Source organism: Urocampus carinirostris, chromosome 13 (assembly GCF_059441175.1).
Source record: "Urocampus carinirostris isolate Australia breed hairy pipefish chromosome 13, RoL_Ucar_1.0, whole genome shotgun sequence".
NCBI classification, from domain to species: domain Eukaryota; kingdom Metazoa; phylum Chordata; class Actinopteri; order Syngnathiformes; family Syngnathidae; genus Urocampus; species Urocampus carinirostris.
The window spans coordinates 10,216,055-10,241,289 of record NC_142361.1 but is presented as its reverse complement, the minus strand read 5'-3'; the positions used below and the strand labels follow the sequence as shown (position 1 = coordinate 10,241,289).

At 38.3% G+C, this 25,235-nt stretch overlaps 1 protein-coding gene and 1 pseudogene across 1 annotated transcript in view; both read right to left on the bottom strand.

The window, feature by feature from the left end:
* Window positions 1-25,235, bottom strand: part of sorcs3b (sortilin related VPS10 domain containing receptor 3b) — a 127,935-nt gene that overhangs the window by 51,841 nt on the left and 50,859 nt on the right. Inside the window, exons 3-11 of the mRNA XM_088350659.1 lie at window positions 23,190-23,289; window positions 21,781-21,939; window positions 21,584-21,657; window positions 18,389-18,453; window positions 13,675-13,793; window positions 8,215-8,304; window positions 6,110-6,289; window positions 4,763-4,909; window positions 284-386 (exon numbers count right to left, since the gene is read on the bottom strand). Coding sequence (XP_088206785.1) covers window positions 284-386; window positions 4,763-4,909; window positions 6,110-6,289; window positions 8,215-8,304; window positions 13,675-13,793; window positions 18,389-18,453; window positions 21,584-21,657; window positions 21,781-21,939; window positions 23,190-23,289 — 1,037 coding nt within the window. The remainder of the gene's footprint in view (window positions 1-283; window positions 387-4,762; window positions 4,910-6,109; window positions 6,290-8,214; window positions 8,305-13,674; window positions 13,794-18,388; window positions 18,454-21,583; window positions 21,658-21,780; window positions 21,940-23,189; window positions 23,290-25,235) is intronic.
* LOC148353704 (U2 spliceosomal RNA) lies at window positions 14,877-15,000 on the bottom strand (annotated as a pseudogene).

Sequence of the window (25,235 nt, the reverse complement as noted above, 5' to 3'; positions counted from 1 at the left end):
TTTGTAGTCATCTACAATGTTGCATAGGCAGGTTACACAAAAAAAATGGGTTTCTGACTGAAACATAAAGTTAACAGATTTAATAGAGAAAAAACAAGATTTTTTTTCCTCATTCAAGTGTGTGCTCCCTGTTATCTTAAATTAAAGATAACTACACACCATATTTATATTTCGTGGACTCATCTGATAATGGATACATTATCAATAAGTGAAACACAAAAATAAACCCTCATCAAAAAATCGAAATAAAGAAATAAGTTAAAAAAAAAAAATGTATGTATACCTGTTGCGACAATGATTCCAGGTACGGATTTCTTGCTTGTGATGGGTCCGGACGTGTAAGGATTCTCTGACATCTCCAGGTGAAGATGAAGTGAACAAAAAGGCTGTCAAGAAACAACATTATAAACAGAATCATCACATGCACTCGTTATTATGTATCATTTGTCCACAATCAATCGGAAGCGACTCGGGAAAAGTGTTCTCTTTTTTTAGGGAAACGACAAAAAACACACTTTTGTGGTTTCTCGGGAAAACGAGGAAAAAAACAATAAGGAAATTGACGGCATTTTTTTTAACGCAAACAAGCGTGTAATTAAGGTCTCCGAGGATGCGTGCTGAGAAATGGGAAATCATTTCCGCTTCTTACACGGCGTATTGCAAAACATGAATAAGGTCAAGGAGGCTAAGGAAGACAGTGCAAAGGAGCGGGGAAGAGGTTAGAGGTCAGTTTAAGGACCATCGCTGCTGCAAAATGAAACATGAAATATGGCCTGAGGTGGGATACACTATAGAACATACAGTCGGCCGTGTTGATCATGAACACAACATATTCTATTGGGAAATGTAATATTGAGCTATTGCTCGGATTTTTTTTATTTTATATCAGATTTTTCCCTGAATTATATTATTATTTCCCTGACTATAAAGCACCCCTAAAAAACCTCAATCGGCCAGAAATATGAACATGCGCCTTATTATTCGGTGCTCCTTATCTACTGATTTGATTGGAAATTGATACTCTTATTTGCGGAATCATCTATCAGTCTTTATCAATCACTGATCATAATTATATAACAAGGATAGAAACAGCAATTGATCATGGATAACAACAGTTAAGAGCTCTAAACCCTAACCACTGGGCCACTAGGGTCATAATGGTGTGTGAAAAGGCATAAGGTCTTAGTCACAATACCATTTACAAATGTTAGAGAGACAAGAAAACAGAAAGTGTTTAACTTTTTCTGAGCTCATACTAAGCATGCTAAAAAACAAGTGTTGTTAATTATATGTGGCCATGCTATGTTTATATCTTTCAGGATGACCAAATTACTTCCCACAATGCCTTTTTCTTCATTCCGTTCAGAATTTTGTAAGGAATTTGCCAATCAGCAATAAAATACTGTGTTTCAGTTGTCCCCCAGTTTGTTGTCTCAAGATATTCTCGCAGCCCAACCCAATAATAACATCAATAACATAGTACCGTGACTAATACAGTGTGGTAATGACATGAAAAATGAAAAAAATAATGCCTTTGGAATATTGGCTGCTATCAAAGTGGTCTTATGGACAGAATAATCGAGGGAGAACACTACAATACAGATTCCTGTTGCATCCAATTTGTGCACTAGTGATCACCAATGTACTTTGTCTGATCAATCAATGCACACGAATGGTTCTTATTTTAATGCAAGGCTAGCTCTTACTGCAGTTTTTTTCCATGAACAATATAGTCCACAAATAAACTCACAAGCGACTCTTTTTTGAGGGTGCGCCAATTAACCTTTTGTGCCTTAAAGTGCAAAAAATACGGTACCCGTCCTAAAAATTGCATTGCATTAGAAATTCTCTAGCTCATAGTGATTTTTCATGTCTTTTAAAGACTAACACAGTACAGCACATACCAAAATAATGTTTTACTGCCATAAAATATATGATACAATTTAGCATTTTTGATTAAGTATTTGTATATTTTAGGTCATTTTTTTCTTCACACACTCAAAACGAAACGTTCTCCAACCTTTTTTGAGCTAACGTGCACTTTTTTCATTAAAAAGAATATCTCTCCTCAATCTACTTCAAAAATATTCAAAAAATAATTCCCGTTTTCAAAGTATAAAGTTATTCTTATCATTTGTGGTCACCGTGGCTCAGGTGGTAATACAGGTTATTCATTTTGGTGAGTAAGTTTTCTCTGACATTGGATTTTAGGATACATTGAACCAGTTATACTATATTTTTTTCTTGTTACTTCTAGAAAAATCAAAAAAGTAATACTTAAAATGTGCAAATATTGTACGCGAGTGGAACATTTTTTTAACGACCCCATTTTTTTTTTTCCTCGTAGAAGTAATGATAAAAAACAGCAAAAGTATGTGCAAGATTTTTACTTAGTTGTAATTTTGGATTTTATTGTATGTTTAACATGGTTCTCAAGACTAACGTTTTTTTATGTTGTTTTATATTCTAGAAAATATCAAAAATAATATTTAAGATACAATTATTATATTGAAATAACTATAGTCATTCTCTCCCACTTAATCATATGGATACATTTTACAGTTACTCGGCTGATCACTGGAACAACGCAACACAAAATAATAAATAAAGCTCATTCCTGTTTATTTAAAAATAAATACATATAAGGGGCAATTTCATGCTGCACACTAGACAAGGTGTCATACTCATGTGTCCCGGCACACTGGTTGAAAAATACTAAATTTTCCATACAGCATACCTTTGACTACTATTTTAGTAAGCAATTTAACACCGTTAGCGGTCAAATGACACTGTGTTGTTGCCTCGTTAACCAGAATATGAACTTTTTCCGACTAATGGCCTTTGGCGGTAACCAGGCAAAACACATTCAGCATAGGGTTCTATTGCAAAAAAAGCTGATAATCTTGCCCATGTTCTGTGGACGTAAAACAAATACGGTGAATAATTAAAAATTATGCATTTAAAGGATTAGTTGGGTCCCTGGTGGATGGCATATTTATAAACTTCGGATCGATGGAGATGAAATACAACTTGTATGTAACATTGATTCTGTTTTATACTTTTGTCATTGCGCTGACACACTTTCTAAATATTACCATTAAACAATTTGATTCTCAACGCAAATCGTAAAACAGGTATCGAATATATATCTTCTCTGCTTGGTCTAGAAAGAAAGTATAAAAGAAAATATAGGTCATGGGTTAAAAATATCTACCAGTACATTTGTGGGAATGTGTCAATAAATCAGCAGTAATTCTAAAAGGGAGCATATCACTGCTGGATTATTCATCCATGACACTTTGGGTTGAGTCTTTCCAAGTTAACACACTGCACTCACTAAGCTTTTAGGTCAAAAGATACTTAAATTCCGTGAAACCAAAAGGACAGAGTTGCTATTTAAGGTAGTTTGACCCGAATTTGCTTTAGGCAGCAAAAAAAGTTTAACAAAATAATGAAACCCCCAAAATGAACCCAGCTCTATGTCAAATTGAGCACCATACCATTGACTAACATTGGGTAAAACAACAGTATTGAAAATGCTCACATTAGGGACCAACTGAAACATTTTCAAAATAAACCACTTATATTCTAGACAACCCTAATATTTCACTGTATTACGGGTTATCTATGACGGACAAACATTTTGAGTAAAATAACGCAACATGTGTCCCTTTTTATCCTCAATGGCTAAACATTTGATTGGTTTCACAGTGAATGTGTTTCCCATGAGGTAATTACTTTTCTTTAATAAATTATTCAATGTGTTTAAAGTATATCACAAAGTTAAATCTCTTGTAATTTCAATAAAACTTGTTTGCATAAATATTTCATGTTTCTTCAAAATTTTGATTAAAAAAATATTGTGAAATTGTTTTCCTTTCGGTTTTCTGCGCTAAAGCCTATATGGGACTCACATGGTAAATAAGACTCACACTACGGCTGAGTTGATGGTTGCATCTCCAATCTGTATCCATCCACGTTTAAGTATAAACAAGGCGATGCCATACGTCCTTAAAAAATGTTTATTTTATGTATAGACAACTGTCTTACTATTAGTCCAGGAAGATGCAAAGTGTACGCATTATTTTCTGTGAATTTGTTACTACATATTTTAATGCACTGTGTTGTATTGTTTCAGTTTCAGTTTTCACCAACTGAAGAAAGAAACTAAAGCCTAAATAAGACGTCCCATGTGGTTCCCAGGCCTTGTTTCTTAGTTTAACTCGTTGTCATATCGATGGCACTACAGTGAAACCTAACAGTATTTACGATTATGCTCACAAACATCTTAACTTGAAAGCAAGTGGGTCAGAGAAAATCTGGACATCCTCCCATCACTATATCCAGCACGCTACATGACAACAGTTAATCACACACTATTCAAACAAACAATTTGATATGTAATGAGGAAATATGTTTACAATTTATGCCTTCTGACTCACTGACACCACATCTACATAAAATAATTCAGCGTAATCTAACATTCATTAGTCCGACATGACTACAATTGTAGAATTGAAGTCACGCAGGTTAATGGAAAGTCTGCCCCCTGAAACGACACCTAATGACACGCCGTGACTTACACGAATAATAAAACTATTCCGCCGCCCGAATTTTTCTGTTGGTCATTTAGCGTGGCTGAAAATGGCGAGACTGAAGCGCCGACCGCCGCAAATTTCGGCCGTAAATCAAAGTGCAGTGGATGAGGTCAAAACGTGCACGGCATGATATATGACGAACACCTACGCATCAGCTGACTTACCGTCACACAGGGGATATTGTTCCCGGCTATGTCAGTAGCTGGCGCTTGCAGCAGGGCCCATGTTTGTCCTTTGTTGTAGGTGATGAACGTCTTGATGCGGTTGTCTACAAGCTTGTTTGCCAGATACATGCCATTTATGCCCTCCACCTGGACACACCATTTTGTGCTTTGTCTCCATTAAGTAAATCATTCAAAGGTATTTTCTAACAGATTTTGTTATATTCAATTCTTCACAAAACATGTAAGATTCCTCCCCAGTACTAGGCAAATGTGTTGCAAAATATTCCGGGCGGCAGAGACTTGAGAAATTTTGTATCAAAGCGGACCCATCTGACTTGTTTGCTGTCGAGCTGTGACATCATCGAGGGAACAACAAAACTTTCAAAATGGCGAACTAAAACAACATGTGAGGCAGGCTCTGGAACAGACCATGATTATAGTGAAAAGCCATTTCATACCTCTCATTACTGCTTGTGGCTTCTTTTTTTTGTGTTTTTCGACCCGTGTAATTATTCCTATAAGACTAGTTCCCTGTTAGCGTCGGGGCTGACAAGGGCTTTCCTGTTTTGTTTTTTTTAGGGTTGGCGGACGTTGATTTTCCATTGTGTGTTGTTAGGCCAGCTAGCCTGGCAGTAGCGCTGATTTTGCCATATCCCTCGATTAATTCCTGGCCGGCTTCGTGTTTGCAGCCATAACTTTGCCAATTTTTGATGTTGGTTCCTGGTTAGCCTTGCTTTTCACCGTATGTTTTTTGATTGGCTAGCCTGGCATTAGTAGTGGTTTCGCTTTGTCCTTTGGTTCTCCTGCCTGGCTTTGCATTTGTCGCCATAGACGTTCCTGCTTTTCATTGTTGGTTGCCGGTTAGCCTGACTGCGTGTTTTTTGGTTGGCCAGTCTCGCATTTTTCTACAGAGGCTGCAGACACTTTTTGTTGATCGTCCCAGTCAACCCCCTGTTGGCGACTCTCCATGTGTTTTTATGCTAGTTATCTGCTTTTTGGCTGCTCGCCCTTTGTTGTACTGTATCATCTCTGCTTCCAGCTGTGACACCGCCTAAGCATTCAAAATGTGCAATCATTGGAATTGTTTCAACAAGTACCTGGTGTTGCTGCTGCGTTGTAAAAAATGGTCACAAACTTGGCTGCTTGCCTGAACATTATCAAAAAACACTTTTCACCTGTTTTGTTTTGCAGCAGTAGCCGTACAAATGTGCTAGCATTTGCAGTAGTTAGTTAAGCATAATCGAGTAAATAATAAGTGTATCCCAAATGTTGCACCACTGTAATTGACAACATTAAAATGTCACAGCTAAGTAACAGCTCTCTGTTCCTGTTAACAACAAAAAAAACCTTATAGATGTCGACTAGTAGGTTTCCAGTGGGTCCCCTGGTGGTCCTTAGATTTTCCAGAGAGAGGGTGAAGTAGACTCCAGACGAGTCAGAGATGTATAGGCTGTAGGTATGATTCTGGTTCCATTCCTGGACTGCCGCAAACACTTGCTTCTCATCTGTGCTGATGATATGCATGTCCTGTGCAGAGTCCACAAGAACTTTGAATCCTTGTAGTAGCATTAGCAAAATGAAAAATCAAAAATGTAATCCATCAACAAGAGAGGGCACTGTAACATTGTTCATATTGCGTTCTGCTCTCTTGTCAAAATTTAACAGATCTCAAATTAACTTGGAATAGGTTAAATAGAGAAAAAAAATATGTCAGCCATTGAAAGTAAGAGAGAGCATAGCTTAAGCCAGTGTTTCCCAACCTTTTTGGAGCCAAGGCACCCTTTTTCATGTCACAGTAGATTAGATAAATTCTCAGAAATAGGAGCATCTGACAAAGTCCACTCTTGACGCATTTCATATTTGAATACAATTGCCTAAGATATTCCTCGGCTCTGTGCATTAGACTTTAAGAATCACTGTATCCTAAATCATCCATGCAAGGGTTTTGGACTATTTCAGTAAAGAGATGTCGTATTCGATGTTTGGCGACTGTCGTCAGCGATATCTTTGTCTGATCAATTATAAAGCATATCATGCACTAATACATGTAAATGTGTTGGTAGTGTGTATGAGTTGTATTATAATAATGAGGCAAATGCTCAAGTGAACTGTATTGAACTTCCGCCATTGTCCCATGACGTCACACTCACAATACTGTTGTTAGGACATTCGACCCTGTCTCTTACACGTATCACCCCACACCATGTGTATAACGTTCCCAAAGTTTGATTTTTTTTTTTTTAGATAAAACGTTTTGCACATTTGACTCTAAATTCTGTATTTGTGGTCACAGCGGCTTAGGGGGTAATACAGGTGATTTGGTTTGGTAATAATTCCGCCTTAATTTGAGATTTGCATTGTTAATCTGTCTTTAAGTGTGTTTATATTCAAGTTGTTTAGTTCCTCGAACTATAGAATTGTTTGAAAAACACTAGACGACACAATGCATCATTTTAGATAATTAGCATCACTGTGGCATAGATATTAGCTTGGTAATGCTACTGTGCAAGCTAGTCAACGCCAAACAAACAGTAGGTAACTTTTAAATGGTAGATGAAAAATTGTCTGCATTCATATAGCGCTTTTCAAGTCAATGAAGACCTCCCAAATTGCTTTACAATATGCTGCACACTTACCCATTCAGACAAACACACTCACACACCGATAGCGGCAACAGCAACTTGCTTATCGGGGGGCATTAGGGGTTCAGGGTCACCTAAAGTTGTGAAAGCTTCAAGAGCAACAGAAAGAGTGTCTCTTTACACTTAATACTAGCAACATACCCATCCATTTTGAATAACGTTACATGGCGTCTCAGTCTTTATTTAATGTAGTATGGACTCTTCTACTCTGACCATTTATTGCACATATTTTTAAACATATTGTGTTTTAAACATTTGAATCTTCTTATGTTTGCTTTTTGTGCTCCATCTCATTCTCTCAATGGTCCCTTTAGAGGTCCTTACATATGTACCAAGCAAGGGTCCTATGTATATGGTGGGAATATTTCTTCATACAAAACTAGGTTTTTACTGACAGCAGAAAGTCTGTTCACCTTTGGTCAAGGACATCCCAACATTTCCAATGTTTTGGTATGAAACACAAAGCTGTTTTAAAGCTTCTGAAAGAAGTGGAGTTGACAAAACAACCCCCAATTCCTTGAATAAGGCACGTTGAATGCATCAACATTTTTAGTTTTGTCAGTTCAAAATACATCTCAGAGTCATAAAAAGGTATTCTTCTGTGTATGCAGAACTAATGGGAAACTAAATATATTTGATTTTTGTTGTTCAACTTCCGCTATGTCTTTTCATTTGTCCTTGTTAAAAGGTGCGCTGAATGTTAAGTTTGCTTTTTCAATATACAGCTCCAAAGTTTTTTTCTATTATTTTGGACAATTGATATAATACATCAGGGTAATGTCGATAATCTAACACTTATTAAATACATACCTTTGGCAGACAATATTTTGGTAACTGCATGCGCTTGAATGGCTCTCTCATGTAGGACGCAAAGTAACTGGCTCTCCCCGACTTGGTTACCTTGGTAACAAAAAGCAAAGGAACGAGCATCACTGGAACCTCACGACCGCAACTGAATCGAATCAAAACTGTAAAGCACTTTTCAGACATGCATCTTCCTCCTGTCTTACTCAAGAGAAGATGTTTGGATGATAATGTGATGCATACTTATTGTTTGCTAATCTTTTTAATTTTTGAAATGTTGAATCAAATTCACCCAAATAATGTTTGGGTAGTACTAAACTGTGATGGTATAATAGTCTGTCCCAATAATTGTTTTAATATATATAATCATTTCTTATTTTATGTTTGATTTCATGATTTTTTGGGGGTTAAAATAACAAAAAAAAATAAGTTATAGTAAATCAAACAAAATGATCTGCATGCAGCAAAACACAATTTACTATGATTATTCATACTTACTTTCCTACTTCTATACCTAAGCGTGCAGCAAAACTGACAATTTTCTTTACTTGAAAACTGCTTGAAATATTATCTAATATACTGTATATTGTTAGGGCGGCACAATGGATGTGTGGATAGCACATCCATGGCAGAGTTCTGAAGTCATGAGATTGAACCTGTGTGGAGTTTGCACGTTCTCCCCGTGCCTGTGTGTACACAATTTACAAGGATTCATTATGATTATTCTTACGTACTTTACTACTTCTATAGCTAAGCGTACAGCAAAACTTTGATGATATAATACCAATGACAATTTTACTTTAACAAATTATTTTCGTTAAAAACTGCATGAAATATGATTTATTTTACTATATTGTTAGGGCGGCACAGTGGTTGAGTGGTTAGTGCGTCTGCGGCACAGTTCTGAGGTCATGGGATCAAACCAGCTACCAGCCTTCCTGTGCGGAGTTTGCATGTTCTCCCCGTGCTTGCGTGGGTTTCTTCCGGGCACCCCGGTTCCCTCCCACACTCCAAAAACATGCATGTCAGGTTAATTTGCCGGTCCAAACTGTCCGTAGGTGTGAATGAGCGAATGAGTTGCCTGTCTCTGTGTACCCTGCGACTGGCTGGCAATCAGTTCAGGGTGTCCCCTACCCATTGCCGAAGACAGCTGGGATGGGCTTCAGCACCGCCGCGACCCTACTGAGGAAAAGCGGTGCAGATAATGGATGGATATATATAATTTTTTTTTAGCATTTTAACATGTCAGGTTTTCGCCCCTGTAAGCAGCCTTTATTTGTGTTCAGAGAGTCTCGGTGAGTGGCACAGCCCCCCTGGGAGGAATGATTTTACCAATATTTGCCCACAGGCAATCGGTACAATGCGCAGCAAAGGCGAGATTGCAAAGTGAGGACGCTCACAAGGCTTTCCTGGAGGAAATTGACAAACCCCTTCAGCAATATGCGCCTTTGAGCCAGAAAGAGACTTTGACAGTTGAGAGTGGCGGAAAGAGGAGGCAAAACTCGATAGAATGAGTAAATAAAACGAAGATTTCTTTCAACGTTTTGATAACAACTGGGGCAGCTGTAGCATTGCTCAACTTTTGACAGAAACACTTTTCATGTCCTTACTGGGTAACCTGACAGAACATGAATGTGACTTTGTGTTCATTTCTAGGGAGGCTGTTTGATAGAAAACTGAAATGGGATGTCTGTAGGTCTTTTTTTTTTCATTTCTTTTGAGAGATATGTGAAAGAATTTTCAGGCAACCAAGAAGCTGCAAAACAAGGACGCGATGCGGAAAGAATCTCATGAAGGAGGCTCACTGTACTTTGGTACCTATTTAAACAAGTACCCATAAACACGAGAATTTTGGTATTTGAGTTTTGTTTGAAACAAAAAACGTTCTCGCTATAAGAAAAAAATCCAGTCCATGAGCAGTCCCAGCGGCTACCACTAGAGACCGCTCACTGCTCGTGAATACTCAATGCCAGGATCAGCGTGTCCAAAAATAAAATAAGAAAATAGTTTTGTCAACATTTTTGTTGGAATTTTCATTTAAAGGTACATTGCATTCTCTTACTTGTCAATCTGCGCCAATGTTTTCGTTTTTTTTCGCATGAAAATTATTATTCGGCATATACAATTTAAAATGATTAAAAAAATGTACAAAAATACTGGAACACATATAAGTCTTGGTTGCAAACGCGCCCACTCCCCCTAAAAAAATCCCCGCCCTTACTCACACGCAATTTTTAGCAAAACGACTGCTTCCGCAGTAAGTGCTCATAATAAACTCACATTTTAATTAATAATGTCACCATATCTTTTTACTTTATTCCTTTTTTGTATTATTATTTGAATATGTTTTTAGTAAACATGAGTTCACTTTGATGCTGTTTGAAGGTTGGAAATGGGCACATTAGTTTTTAATTTTCATATTGGAAAATCTGCTCGTTACACCAGCGATTTAAGCTAGGAGCATGATCCTGGAACGGATTTATCTCTAATTAAGAGGTACCACTGTATTCGGGACTGCCTCTTCTCACAATGTCAAGTGTGTGCAAAAAATGCAATGACAACATAAAAATGCTCATCATTACCTCAATTAAAGTAAAGAGGTCCCGATAACGATTTTGACTATATCTAAAAGGAGGCTGGAGGACCTTAATGCACTGGCGCGTTCCCGTCCACTTAAGGCCCCGGGCCTACGCTGGCCTGCTTGCTTATTTTCCAATCAAGTAGAAGGATGGTGTTTGTCCCCTCTACACACTACATTAGGGCTCTAATGGAATAATCTATGGAAAATCAATGAGTTGCCTTTTCTAAGGCGGCGTTTTTGAGGATGTTGCACTCGAGCGTTCCTTCTCGTCCCGCGGGAACGCGGATGTGTTGAAGACTGCTTATTTGGTTGTAGCTCCAATCAATAACCTCATTACTCTTTGTCAAGTTAAATCCAACTGCAAAACCCTCACTCCCCTCCCCATAATGGCAATGAAAGTCACCAGAAAGTCGGCGGGGGCCACATCCGGCACCATATTCACAATCTCGTCTAATGGAATTATATTAAATGAGCGTTTCTGAAACGCCCTATATTTATTTTTTCCCAATCAAGTCCGCAAATAGGGTAAAAATGGGTCACTGGCTAGTAATGGACTCCTTTTTGCAGCACGGTTTCGTATCAAATTATTATATCTGTGGCTAGATAAATAAATACAATTGTAATATGACCCTATTTTTATTAAGATATTTAAAGATATTAACAAATAGATTTTTTATTTTAATCAGACGAAGAATGTGTAGTGGTCCTGCCACACAATTATGCAAATACATTTAAAACATTTCACGCACCGGGGAACTCGAGAAATATTGTCTTAAAGGTGACCCATCTCCCATATTAACTGTAGAGCTTTGGCGTCATTTAAGGAAAACGACACTTTCCAAATGGTGAATCCCATTAACACATAATGTATGGCGACCCCCGAAACAGACAGCTAATGAAGTGAACAGCCATTGCTACCATTGATTTATTCTTGGAGGTAGATGATTTTGGCTTTTCGTTTGGGTTTTTCACCGCGTGTGCTGCATTTGGTATAATTTTGTCTGGCTAGCTCCCCATTACCGTTGGGGCTGCCAAGGGCTTTCCTGTTTTGTTTGATTTTGGTTGGCACTCATTGGTTGAAATACATCAATATAAAAACCATGTACTATTTCCTTACATGTTGCATGTTTAAGAATTTGGGACTAATTAATAAAGGTAATCCAGTATAAGTTTGTATGTGTTAATTAGTTAAAGAGAGGTTACAAGGTGTTTTCCTGCAGGTGCATGCAGTTATGGTACAACAAAAGGCATTTAGTTAAAAAACAGCTAACTAGCAAAAATAACACGCAGAAAGTCACCCAAAGGGGACCGATCAACGAGGGGTGGCTGCAGCCTTGGGGGAAAAACACACGTCTGGCTGACTAAAAAGCATGTAGTGAGCAGTCAATATAACCAGCAAAAATCTGCAACGAAAAGCGGCAAAGAAAAGTAGCAAAAGAAAGCGGCAAACACGAAGGTTCCCGGGAATAAACTAAGGGAAACAGCAAAATTGGCGCTAACCCCAGGCTTGCTGGTCAAACAACACTCCGTCGGCAGCCAACGAGTCCCAGCCAGAAGCAGACAAAAGTTTGTCCTCAGCAGCCCTGACGCTCGTTGGGAGCTAGCTGGAGAAAATAATATTAACAAGACACGCGGCAACAAACACAAACGGAAAGCCACATTAAGCAACCAAGGAGCCAAGGGCAAATAAGCAACTCATGCTGTAACGTCAGCAGGTAAACTTACCCCATGCAGCTTTTGGAGGCCGAAGCTCGCAACACCCAAAAAAACAGTCACAAGGACCCCGGCGACAAAGTTCTGATTTATCTAAGCAGAAATGATCAGTATGCAATAGCTGTTCACTACAGTTGTTATTTGTTTCGGAGCTGCCTTACATGCTATGTTAATGGGATTCAGCATTTTGAAACAAGCTGAGTTCCTTCAATGACATCACAGCCTTAGATAAACCAAGCCGGATCGATCAACTTTGCGACAAATTTTCTGGAGTCCCCTGGAGCGTAGAATGTTTTGTAATGTATTTGCTTCATTGTGGGGAGGAACACAACATGTTCTGTGCCTACTTGGATAGAGAATCTGTTTGGGGATACCTTTAAAAGTGATTCAGGGGTAAAATACTGGTGCTAGTAAACAGATGGATGTTAAATTCATTTATAAACCAATATCTGCATATCTTTCTTGGTTGAAAGGGTTTTTGAAAATAGAAACCAGAAATATTGGGATATATGACACTTGAATTATATGTACAATTGGATGGGGGGTGGAGGTGCTCATTCAAAAGTGACAGTGGTATCAGTGCTTGGTATTGGTGGAGACTTAAGAGATTCCACTAGTCTAAATTGTGATTTAAAACGATCTCGCAAAATCCACTTTTCCGCTGTCTTCGACAAGTAAACAAATGAGACTCGGTCTCTAAAATATGCAAAAGCATGGCCCTGCATTTGTATTTGTCTTTATCTTAGTTTCTGCAAAACATTGGCAATTTAATGCACCAAGGTGGCAAAGAGCAGAACAGCAGAGCGGCGGGTGGAAATCAATGAGAGCGCAGGCAATTTAGAAAATGTAATTCTAATAATGGCCCTGATGGCGGCTTTCTAATTGGCATTAAGGACACCGCACGCTTTATTCACAGCTCATTTTCTTTCCGACTCTCAGTTTTTTGAAACACTTTTTTTGTGTGCAGCAACACGCTCTACCTTGCCTCGACGAGTAGAAACATAATCAAAAGCACAAGTTGGGGAACAGGTGTGTTTCAGGAAGCCATTATGAGAATTTTGATAGAAAAGCATGAATTGAAGCGAGCTGGAAAGCAAACATGGGTAGGGAAAAGGCAAATATGACCTTGGAGCACAGTAAAAAAGGACAAAGTAATTTATGGCCACGCAGACCTGAGTGAAAACGTATTCATCTTGCACGACCAGTGAATTGGTGTCCACGTGTCCTGGGAAGAGGTACTGCTTGTTGGCCTCCGTGCACCGCTGGGCTCTGCACTTCACGTACTCAGCGCCTGTAAAGACAAAGTCAAAGGAAATCAATCTGGAGTAGGTTACTGTATTTGGTCACTTTAAGTCTTCACAGTTTGTTTCTTCCTGGATGAACAGATTATAACGCACACCTCCAAATCCTAAATTGGCCAGAAATGTGAAAAGGCTTCTTATACACTGCAAAAAACGGTGAATAAGATTGAAAAGGCATACAGTAATTATATGTATGCGTTACTAATGAGGTATTACGGTATACTTAAGTACTTGTGCAATGATTAATCAATCAAAATACATTGCAGACTAGAATCGCAAAGCTTTGTATGCTAGAGTAATTGAACCCAAGTCACAGCTAAGAGAGCCCTGACATTTCATCACGAGACCACTCGTGATACAGATAATATAGGCATTAGAATTGATCTCATTTTCACATTATTTTTTCTCTAAGAGCCAGAAACAAATGTCAAAGATTGGAGAAAACTGAGATTTGGTCCTGAAAATATATTGAATATATCAAAAACTCAAAATCCGATTCATAATCAGATACACCAAAAAGTTGTTTCTCTCGTCATGCTTTGCATTTATTATTATTACTGTAAATTCCGGACTATAAGCCGCTACTTTTTTCCCAAATTTTCAACCCTGCGGCTTATTCAGAGATGCGGCCAATTTATGTAACTTTTTGAACGGCCGCGCTCGAGTACATAAGGTATGATTTAGACCGATGGAATATATGCGCCAAGGAATATCACAACTTCTGAGCGTAAACATACCCTCATCGTGCAAATTGCACAACCTAAGGCTCATGACGCAGCTTCCAGGTCATAAGCAAACGGACACATTGCTGGGGCATATTGAAGTAAGGGAGCGTGGGAAGACGTCATCACAATTAGATTTCGTTCCGACATTGAGAAAGACAACTTAGATGTCATTAACAAGGAGAAAGGGATTTGTAAGGTTTATTGTTCTATATTCTTTATCAATTATCCATTATCCATTATCCGTTATCGGTCAAATCACAATACGCTACAAAGCCAAGAGGTCGAGACACTGGCTCTCAGCCAAGAGGCTGAGTCAAGGTCCTAGCCATAGAGCCAAGCAGCGATCGGTGCGAATGAACCATTCCAGGAGGTACTGCAATACCAGGTCGATGCGTGGAGTGGACAGAGCAAGCTCTTATTCCATCTCCCGATCGCAAAAATCGATTCTAGAGCCACAGTTGACTCTAGATAGTACACAAATCTGGAACCACAGTTGACATCACCTCAAGGACAGAATACGAATGCGGCAATTATTTCCTTAACAGACTAATGTACTGGCATGCGAGCATGTTTTTAGTAGCGTGAGCCTACCTCCCAAAGGCACGGTTTAGGATGAAAGTTATATTATTATTATTAAAGCTTTGAAAACTCTCTCGATGTACCGTCTTTCTTTGTAAATATGTGTAATATGTATTTGCAACTGTATATTTTTGTAATGTATTTATTTGTATTTATTTGAGACACTTATTCTGCACGAGCAAATTAAAAAGAGGGGTGGAGCAAACGCGGGCTGATAGGAAAGTGGGGACCGGTAAAGGTGAGTTTTTGTGGACACGGCGGACAATAATGGATATTCATTTTTCCCACCCTTACCTTTGGAAAGATACACTTTTTTTCCTTGGATTACTATCAACGAGCACTCAGAATCTGCAGGTCTGCAAAAAAATTTAAGTACATATATCATTTGACGTTCATTTTGACGGCTGAGATTTATCCCAGCCATCTTCGGGCAGTGGGCAGGGGAGACCCTGAACTGGTTGCCAGCCAGTCGCAGTGCACACAGGGACAGGCAATTCTCTCGCTCATTCACACCAGGGACAATTTTGACCGGCCAATTAACCTGACATGCATGTTTTTGGAATGTGGGAGGACACCGGAGTGCCCGGAGGAACATGCAAACTCCGCACAGGAAGGGTGGCAGCTGGATTTGAACCCATGACCTCAGAACTGTGCCGCATACGCGCTAACCACTGCGCCGCCATGCTGCCCCCATTGCATACAATGTTTTGCAATTTTGATCGGTGACGTTTTTCGACGGATTAATCATTGCACGAATATATATGTGGAATGCTTGTACTCTAAAAAGACGTTCCTCTTACCGTAGTTTTAATTCCATGTGCCAAACAGTCCAGTGCACCTTTTGCATGATTAATATATGACCAAACACTATTTTTGGGAGGTGCCCCTGCTAATCTCGTGCGCCTTATAGTGCGTAAAATACGGTACACACATTTTGCTACAAGTCACACTTGTATGCGCAAGAGATGCAACAGAAACTGTGCTTGTAGTTCATTATGTTTTTAAAAAAGGTAATTTAAAAATTGAAATAAAATGTTACAGCAGAGGACACTGGAGTTAGCATATCTGTCTCACGATACAAAGGCTATATTTAGGAATTCCGCCAAGTGCTTGTACAAAAAATAAAATATTAGGTTCATGTAAAACTTGTAAACAGGACTGTGATTTATCTTGCTCAGGGGTGGACTGTCTATTGAGAATTTGCAGAATATCTCAAACAGCATGTTCATTTTTGGGCGAGTACAGGTTGTTCTTGATTTATGACTCACTCAACCAAAGACGTTCCAACATTGCATCACCTGTGCTTCATACCCTATTTTGTCTTCTTTTAGTGTCTCCTACTACGGTGAAAACAAGCAATAATCTTGTGGACTAGGAGTTGGTAACTAATTTTTTTTCTGAAAACTGATGTAGTCACCTTCAGAAAAACCACCTTCTTCCATGCTCAAAACCAGCATTGTATTCTTCATTGATTAACAAAGGTTTCATCTTCTTGTGATTCGGAAACAAATTTGCTTCTATTCCTAAGGTGAAAACAAACGTGAACATCTTGTAGATCAGAAGCTTCTGTCTTATTCAGAACTGAAAACTATGTTCTCTTTTAATGCTTAAAACTGCCACATGTCATTTTCCTGTGCGTGGTAAACTTCGAAACTATAACCCGAAAATTTGCTTTTTCTCTGCTAAACCTGATTATGAGCTTCGTCAACAGTAGACATTTGGGTCATCGTCTAACACATATTATATGATTGTAGTATGTTTGAACGATTTGTCTGTATTGTTGAGATAAACTCAAACACTCCAGTGCAACATACTTTTGTGTTTTTTCTGGTATTTTAGTATTTTCAATAAACCTTTTTTTGGACTTCATTGGAATTCCGTAATTTGGGTTATATCATCACCATGTGAATGGAAGAAGTTTGACACCCTGTAATTGGAGTGTGCTGCTGGGCAAAAAATATTTCAAAAGCATAGAAAAATTGTTATATCTAATTAGTGTCAACATTCTCTTTATTTTAGTTGCGCAATTTTGGTATTCCCTTTTAAAAATTACATTTTTTTTTTTAAATTTACCGTATAAATACTAAGAAGAGACTAGCACTTGTTCAGATTTACATCAACTATGCCGATGAATCAGTTCTCACTTTGCCCCCTGACAGTGAGACTGAGAAATGAATGCCCCACTCTGCACCTGTAATTTTATACGACTGTTTTTCCCAAAATATTTTAAAGAAATTGAATTACGAAATGTTAACAATTTTCTATTAATCATACTTGTTTTGCCTACTTTTCAGATGTCCCCGCTCCTAAACCTGCTGTGCCTTTAAGAGACAACACAATGATGTCCTGCTGTTCTTCTAGACCTGCACAGGTTGAACAGAAATCGTGACTCGAGTGCAACAACATGACTCTCCACTTTAACTCTTTTGTTGTGGGTATGTTAATTCTTCATCTCATAGTTCTTTGTGAATATGCTTAAAAAATAATTCTGCCTTTGTTAAGTTTACTTTGGATATGATTATATTTAGCGTGCACTCATGGAAATTAAGCATGAAAGGTCTGTGCAGATAGATTTGGTCTAATACATTTTTTAAGATAGACCTTGATTTTCATACTTTTTGAACCTGGAAAATTAACATTTTATCTTGACTTTTTCACATTTGAGTCACCTAGGGTTGACAGGTAAGACTGTGCCTCACTTGACACGGACCAATCACGCATCGCTAGTAACCGGTTGCTGTGGGCATAATAATAGCATCTGTCCTTATAATTGTACGTCGGATAACAATGTGCATGAAACTGAGATTGAGCAAAATAATGACTTCACCTTAAGTGAATGTTGCTTTTAACAAACTAGAGGAAAAAGAAAAGCCCAGTAACTACTTACTCGCTGCACTTAGTCCCCGTTCAGCTGGGGATGTTAATTAAACGCTCAGTACGGTGAACAATGCTATTGCCATTTACAGAATAAACATTGAACCACTTGTGGATTGTAAGCATTCCCCCAACAAAGACAAAGCTTGCCATGGCAATCACTGCACATTAGAGCGGTGCACGGCTTAGAAGGGAGACACGCAAGGGACGTATTAAGTAGAAGAAACATCCATCAACGCCCAGAAATGCTTTTTTTCTGGCGGTTTTTATTTGCGGGATCTTTTTTGCTTCATTGTGCTCCAGGAAGCATGACGTGAAGGAGCGACTCTCCAGCTTCGTCTGGTGTGTGTATGTGTGTGTGTGTGTGTGTGTGTGGGATGGTTCATCCCAAGCCATGTAGCGCTCACGGCCTTTGTCCACTCGCGTCTCAATGTGGACCACGTCTGATTCTTTGTCCAGTCCCATTACGGCCCTGCAGGGAAGGAAAACAGTTTAGATGGTTTTGTAATTGTGCAATCTATAAGCAGAAGCAGCATGTTTCCAACCACTAAATGAGCGTCTATTACATGTTGATTTGTCCAAGCAGAAGACAAACAAAGCATAAGGGAAGTAGACGGCAGGTGATGGTACAAAATGTACTACTTGAAAAGACGTCAACAAAAATAAAAAAAAATTCTGTTGTTAAAAGTGCAATCCTGTGTTTACAGTATTATGCAACTACATCAAATTGTCAAGAAAATGATTCGGAACCTATTCAGTAGATGTATTACACCACACAAAGAAATATACAGGTCAGCATCAATACCTAATGAAATTGTTGTGGTTGATCACACCAGAATTATAATACATAGGTAGCTGCCTTCTCACGATCTGCTCGACCTATGTCCACCTGGCCATCAGATGTTGTTTTTTTAATGGACTCCTAATTTTTTCCAGCAGATGCTTTTTTTTTTCAATTTATTGTCTGTCACCGAAGCACATAGTACTCGATAACAAATACGAGAATTTTTGCAGCAAGCCGGTGTTATGCCGAGAAATGCATCCCTGCCGAGATTTCCCCTCGCTACTATAACTACCTCGTTTTATCTCACTTTTATATCACTTTTCGGGAATGTAATGGCAAACATATAACCAAAACCACTCCGTCTTGCATTTGTTGGGAATGTATTACAAGTTAAACCACTCCGTCTTTGTATTTGTTGTGAATGTAATCGAACGGTAATGCACACCGTATATAAATTACTTTTGAGAACTGTTATGCACTCTACCGTAAAGCTTATTATGCTGAAATAAGCTTTATGGTAGAGTGCATAACAGTTTTAATACGAGCTATTTGAATAGAAAAAGGCAAAATAAACATGTTACCTCCTCAAAAGTGATTCGTATACGATGTGCATTACTGTTCCAACAAATACAAAGACGGAATGGTTTAAGTTGTATTACATTCCCAACAAATGCAAGATGAAGTGGTTTTGGTCATATGTTCGCCATTAAATTCACGAAAAGTGATATAAAAGTGAGATAAAACGAGGTAAAAGTGGTTTTAGTAGCTAGGGGATGCAAATCTCGGCAGGGATGCATTTCTTGGCATAACACCGGCCAGCACAGCTATTTAACACTACACTCAGCAACTATTGTAAATACAGTCTCGACAGAACACACCGCCATTGTACGACCAGTTGGTCAGAACCGATCCTGGTCGTAAGTCAAATGTTACCTGTATTTGATTTAAAATGTGGTGCAAGATTTTGGTTAGAGTAAGATAATTTTATAGTAAAACAAAAACTTTAACAAAGATAATAAGTGAATGTTTTCTCATATTCACGTAATATGATTTCAGTTCTTTTTTTTTTTACTCGGAATAACAAAATAATAAATCAACTGATGATGTTTTCAGTAGAATAAAAACGCTGTGCGTACTTCGAAAAACACTCAAAGTAATGGTCAGGTAAATATATCAATTTATCTCAGTTTTGATGGGAAAAAACACCAGGAAGACCTCTTCAGTATTTTTTCACTGTCCAATTAAGAACGACTAAAGTACAGAGATGAACCAGAAGCGCTCATTTCAACAATCTGACTGCAAAAATCATATTTCTAATACTACTCTTTCCAATAATATAGTTTAAAACTCAATAGAAAATGTGTATATTTTATATTAAAGCCATGGCTAAAAATGTAATTTACTAAAAAGATTACAACCGTCTATAAGCCGCAACTTTTGTCACGCTTGTGCAGAGATGCAGCGAATGAATACATTTTTTTATCACAGCCGCCAGGGCAACTTGAGCGGAAAGGGTAAGTGAGACAGGTGGTTTAAAAAAAGACATCGAAATCGCCAATGAACAGCATTGAAGAAGTTCAATGCACTGAAGTGCGCTTTGAACAAGAATAAAATTTGCATAAACTGATCCTCATCACAGAAAATGCAAAAAGCATATGATTAAGCTTTTAGGTTAAAAGCAATCAAGCAATAGCAAGCAACCAAAAAGTAATAACGGCGTAAACAGAGCATGTGAATTGGAGCGATGTAAAAAGTCAAGAAAAGCTTTCAGGTTGTTATTAAAACTTAGAAAACTCTTTCTGTACATCGTCTGTCTTTGTAAATATTTAATGTTTTAACGTGGGAATATGCAGTTTATAGTCAGGTGCCGGTTACGTAAGTACAACACGTTTTTCCTTTTGAAATGTATTGGGTGTGGTTTATTGTAGGCTGCGGCTTATAGTCCAGAAATTTTGTGCAACTTTCCTTTTACCACAATCTTACAAGTCAGGTTATCACTTCATTTTTTCCTGACATTTTTTTTAGTTACCAGGAACAGAAAATAAAACAAAAAATCAGACAGTACAGCATTTCGGTGCAGCATCCCAGTTGATAATAATGTTTTAATCTAATTTAAATAACCTTTGAAAGAATGGTGTATGTTTCCTTTTATTGGCCATTTACTATTTACATGATCATGTTACGGTCTGGCACACCTCTGTCCACCAAGGGGTGTCTAATCAGTTCAAAATTAGCCTGACCTTATCTGAAGACATTTTGAACAGCACCCAGTGCCAGGTGACTTTCATTCTTCATTTTCATTTTCCACATCATCAACTTGTTCCAATGTCATACGAATTTCTGAGATTAATTTTTTTGTTTCTTGTAACTGAGAGTTGTATTGTTGTATTGTATTGTTGCTTTTCACCATTTATTTGTTACTTTGTTGATTTTGTTGATAAATGCCATTTGCTTTTAAGCACCTTGTCTTTTTCTGCTACCTGTGTTTGGGTCCACAGCAAAATCACAACAGAGGGATGGCCACCACCAGGGTGTACTTGCCCAAGACACACCACAGGTGCCACTACAACCTTAGCGGTTAAGGGAAGCATGCACCCACCCTCCCACCATTTATTCATATATTTATCACTGAGAACACGCTATCTGCCACTTGGAAGGCAAATATTTGCTTGATTAAAATTGAAATTCCAAGACATAAAATGCAGGTATACACTGTAGGGTCAATATTTTTATCATAGTTTTATAATTTTAGTCTTTGAAATCCAATCTCAGTATAACCAACACTATTGGGGGTGTATATGTGCCTGCGTGACCATACCAGTAAAATCGACCGGGCATTACGTTGTCATGCACAAGTTGCCACCTCTTCCCGAAGTCCATTGAGCTGTACAGCTGCAAGATAGTAGAGACGGTTATAAGAGCGATAACGTTCACAGCGAGCAGATCCCACCGCAATTGAGACATAAGCATTCCAAGTCAAACATTTTGGCTAGCGTGTCTATGCTTCAAATCAACCTTGCTATCGTGGCTGTAGGCCAGAATCCAGTTCTCCTGCACTGGATGGAACAAAAGACTGAGGACATTGAAGCTAATGGGATGCTTCTCAAAAGTTGCCCCCTCGTCCGAGCTGATCAAAATGGCGCTTTCCACCTCCGGGTCGCTCAGCATCATTATCTGAAATACACAGGAGGGAGGCGGCATCAGAGCCACACTCGTCTCATTGCGGTTGAGCCGCCGGGAAGTAGGCTAACTCCATTGCCGTTGTCTGATTAGCATGGGATCCGCATTGCTCCAGTCATAAGTGAATGGTTTTGGAAAACGGAAAAATACAGATTTTTTTTCCAGGAAATTTCATATTTTTAGATTATTAAGATCAGGATGAATTAAAATCTACCTCAAGAAAACTAACACATTTTAGCAAGCTAAGCTACAAACCCAAAAGTTAAGTGAAAACGTCATATGAAATAACTTTATGTCACCCTAAGAACTTAATAGCTTAAAAAAGCTCGATATTAGAAGTCTGGTTTGGATTTCTTTTTGTGGATTAGTGTGATATAAATGTAAGCGACATGTGAACACATGAAAGTGACTGGCATCTTTTCAATAAAATCCTCAATAAGAAACGAAAGAAATATGCATTTTTTTACATGATTGCAACAATATAATGATGTAATAATGCCAAATGGCAGTACAGAATTAGTACAATATGTAAATCAAATCAAAACCAGATATTATTTTCAAATAAACTGTAGTCCATTACCCATTTTATTTGATTAATGGCCAAAATCAAGGTTAAATTACACTTTAATTAATATTTTTATGTTATAATATAAAATATGTTTTGTCATTGATTACAATGTAATAAAATACTATATGCAACAAGCTTAGACATGGTATTCCAACGTAAACATACAATAAAGACTTTAAAGACAAAAATAAGATAGAAGACAATCAATAAATAGTGCATGGACACTGGCCTAAGTTATAGTAAGAGTGGAATAAAAAGCAATGCAATAACATATAGCAGCAACAAACATTTCCAAATAAGTGGTGATTTAGGGTGGTGATAGCCCTGGGCAAGAAACGGTTTCTGAGCCTGTTTATCCTTGTTTTAAATTGTAGCGCCTACCAGAGTAAATTAGACTAGAATAAAGTAATTGTCGAAAGGTTTTGCGGGTGTTTATATGAATAAAAATATAAAACTAAGTTTATACAGAAGTATGGTATAGACATTGTAACGATCCATAATCACAACACAACTTCTTTTTCCAAGGAAGCAATGAAAACAGGCTTGAGCAAATACTGTATGTAGCATTAGCACGTGGGTTTTTAGCCCATTCAGGTTCTCAGTCATTGGCATGAAAACATTTGAATAATAATGATAAAAATAATATATTAAAAACAACTACACAGGATAAAATGACCTTCTGTTTGTTGGTTGGGCACACGTAAAGGTAACTCAGCACGGTCCTGGAGCCAACTTTGTCATTCAGCTTTGTGTAGGTGCTTCCATAGTCACTGGACCTGAATGCAAACACAGTAAAACAAATGGCTTAAATAAATAACAAAGCCCATTGATTATCAACACGGAACCAGTGCTGTGAACAAAACCCTAAAGTAAAATCCATGCCATTGTCTGTCCACAGCCAGCATAGTTTTGGCATGGACAAAGGCTACAATCCCAAGCTATATAAAGAACTCATTGTTTTGACTCCACCCATATTATGTGTTAATTGGAATACAATATCAATTAACGTCTCATTCTCCTAACAGCACAGAAAGGGTTAAATCCAGTTATTTGCTGAAGAACAGACCCATATGGCATTTTGATTGGCAGTGCCGTTCATCTTTTTAACTGGTGACTAATGTTTGGTTGCTCAAACTGCAGAATGCCACTGTCAAGAACCAATTGTGGTTCTGTGGCTGATGGTTCTGTTTCACCAGTAGCAGGTCGTAGGTAATGCGTGGAGAGGGGAATGGCTTACACAGGAACAACAAACTAACAGGAAATAAATGGGGCAAAAATGTGAACATGCAGATGCAGAATTAACAATAAAAATGTTAAAGGTAATTTGAAATTTTCAGAATTTGTAATATTATTTTTGCGATACACCATGCTTGAAAAAAAAATAAAGTGTATTTCCTGTACTGCTGACTCCAAGATAAAACAAATAAAGGCTGCTGAAGAAATAAGCAGCCTGGAAGCAGCAAGAAAGTTTGGAGTAGATTAAAACACTGTCAGGCGGTAAAAGGATACATCACTGGTAGTTGAAACTAAGGCCAATCTTGCTAACATGAGCAGTACCAAGATATGGAGAAAGAGATTTTCAAGTGGTTTTGCTATTTTTATACCAGTTAAAGGGTGTTGGTTTATGCACAATGTAGGCTTATATGTGAGTTTATATGGTGTATAATCTGTGGCTGTCATATTCCTGCACTCTGGTTCCTGTGTCTCTGTAGGTTCCCTGTATATTTCTCCTTGCCTCTGCCTTTGTCTCTCCATTTTAACGTTTTTGGTCCCTTAATGTTTCCTCCTCCCAGCTGCAGTCCCTATTTCCCTCCTATCACGACCCTCCCTCATCACTAAACACTCTGTTTTTGGGGCTCTGAGCCACTTTTTTGCCTTCTATAACACTTCCTATCACTCTTGTCTTGCATCTTGTTATTCCAGTATACCAAATCCTCGTCTGTCCTTATAGACCAAGGATACCGCTTGACAAACTCCACTCCACTGCCACTCTCGCTGTTTGGACTTACTGGAACACCGAACATTCGCCTGCATCCCGGACCACAATTGTTGCCTCACTATATGACATCTTTTGTAGCATACACTGCCCAAAAAAGATCACCGTTTGTTATAGTATCAGTGTTTCTGCAGTTTGCTTCCAGACTATCCTCAGTTGGTTCTTGACAGTGGCAGTTGTACTGATGTAGGGGGGTGGGTATGATTAGATCGCAATCAATGCCAAGATCAAACCTACTTCCTTGCCAACAGCCCATTCATTCATTCCCAACTGCTTTGGAGCCCATCCGAGACAAAAAAACGTTCGCTCACAAACTCATTCCTGGGGAGACTCAACATCTGCCAATTGACATGAAATACATGTTTCTGGTACGTGAGAGAAATGCATATAGACAAAACATTCTGGTTCATGCAAATTTATTTTGCTCTGCCTTAAATGTCACAATTAAATTGCTTGAATTGGATTTTGTTGATAACATTTTCAAAATATTACCGGAAAAACCAGGCAGATTAATTCTTAAGCTTTGTTCGGTCGCATGTTATTGTTATTTTTTCATGTCCCTTCCAAGTCCACATGACCAATGACAAGGGTAAACTCACTTGTCATCACAATCCCCATGAATCTATCCCCCACTCTAACACCCCCAACGAGTCCACACGAACCGTTCTACCTGAGTGGCTGCAAATATAATTTCACGACATAATTGGATAGATATCCCAGCAATGT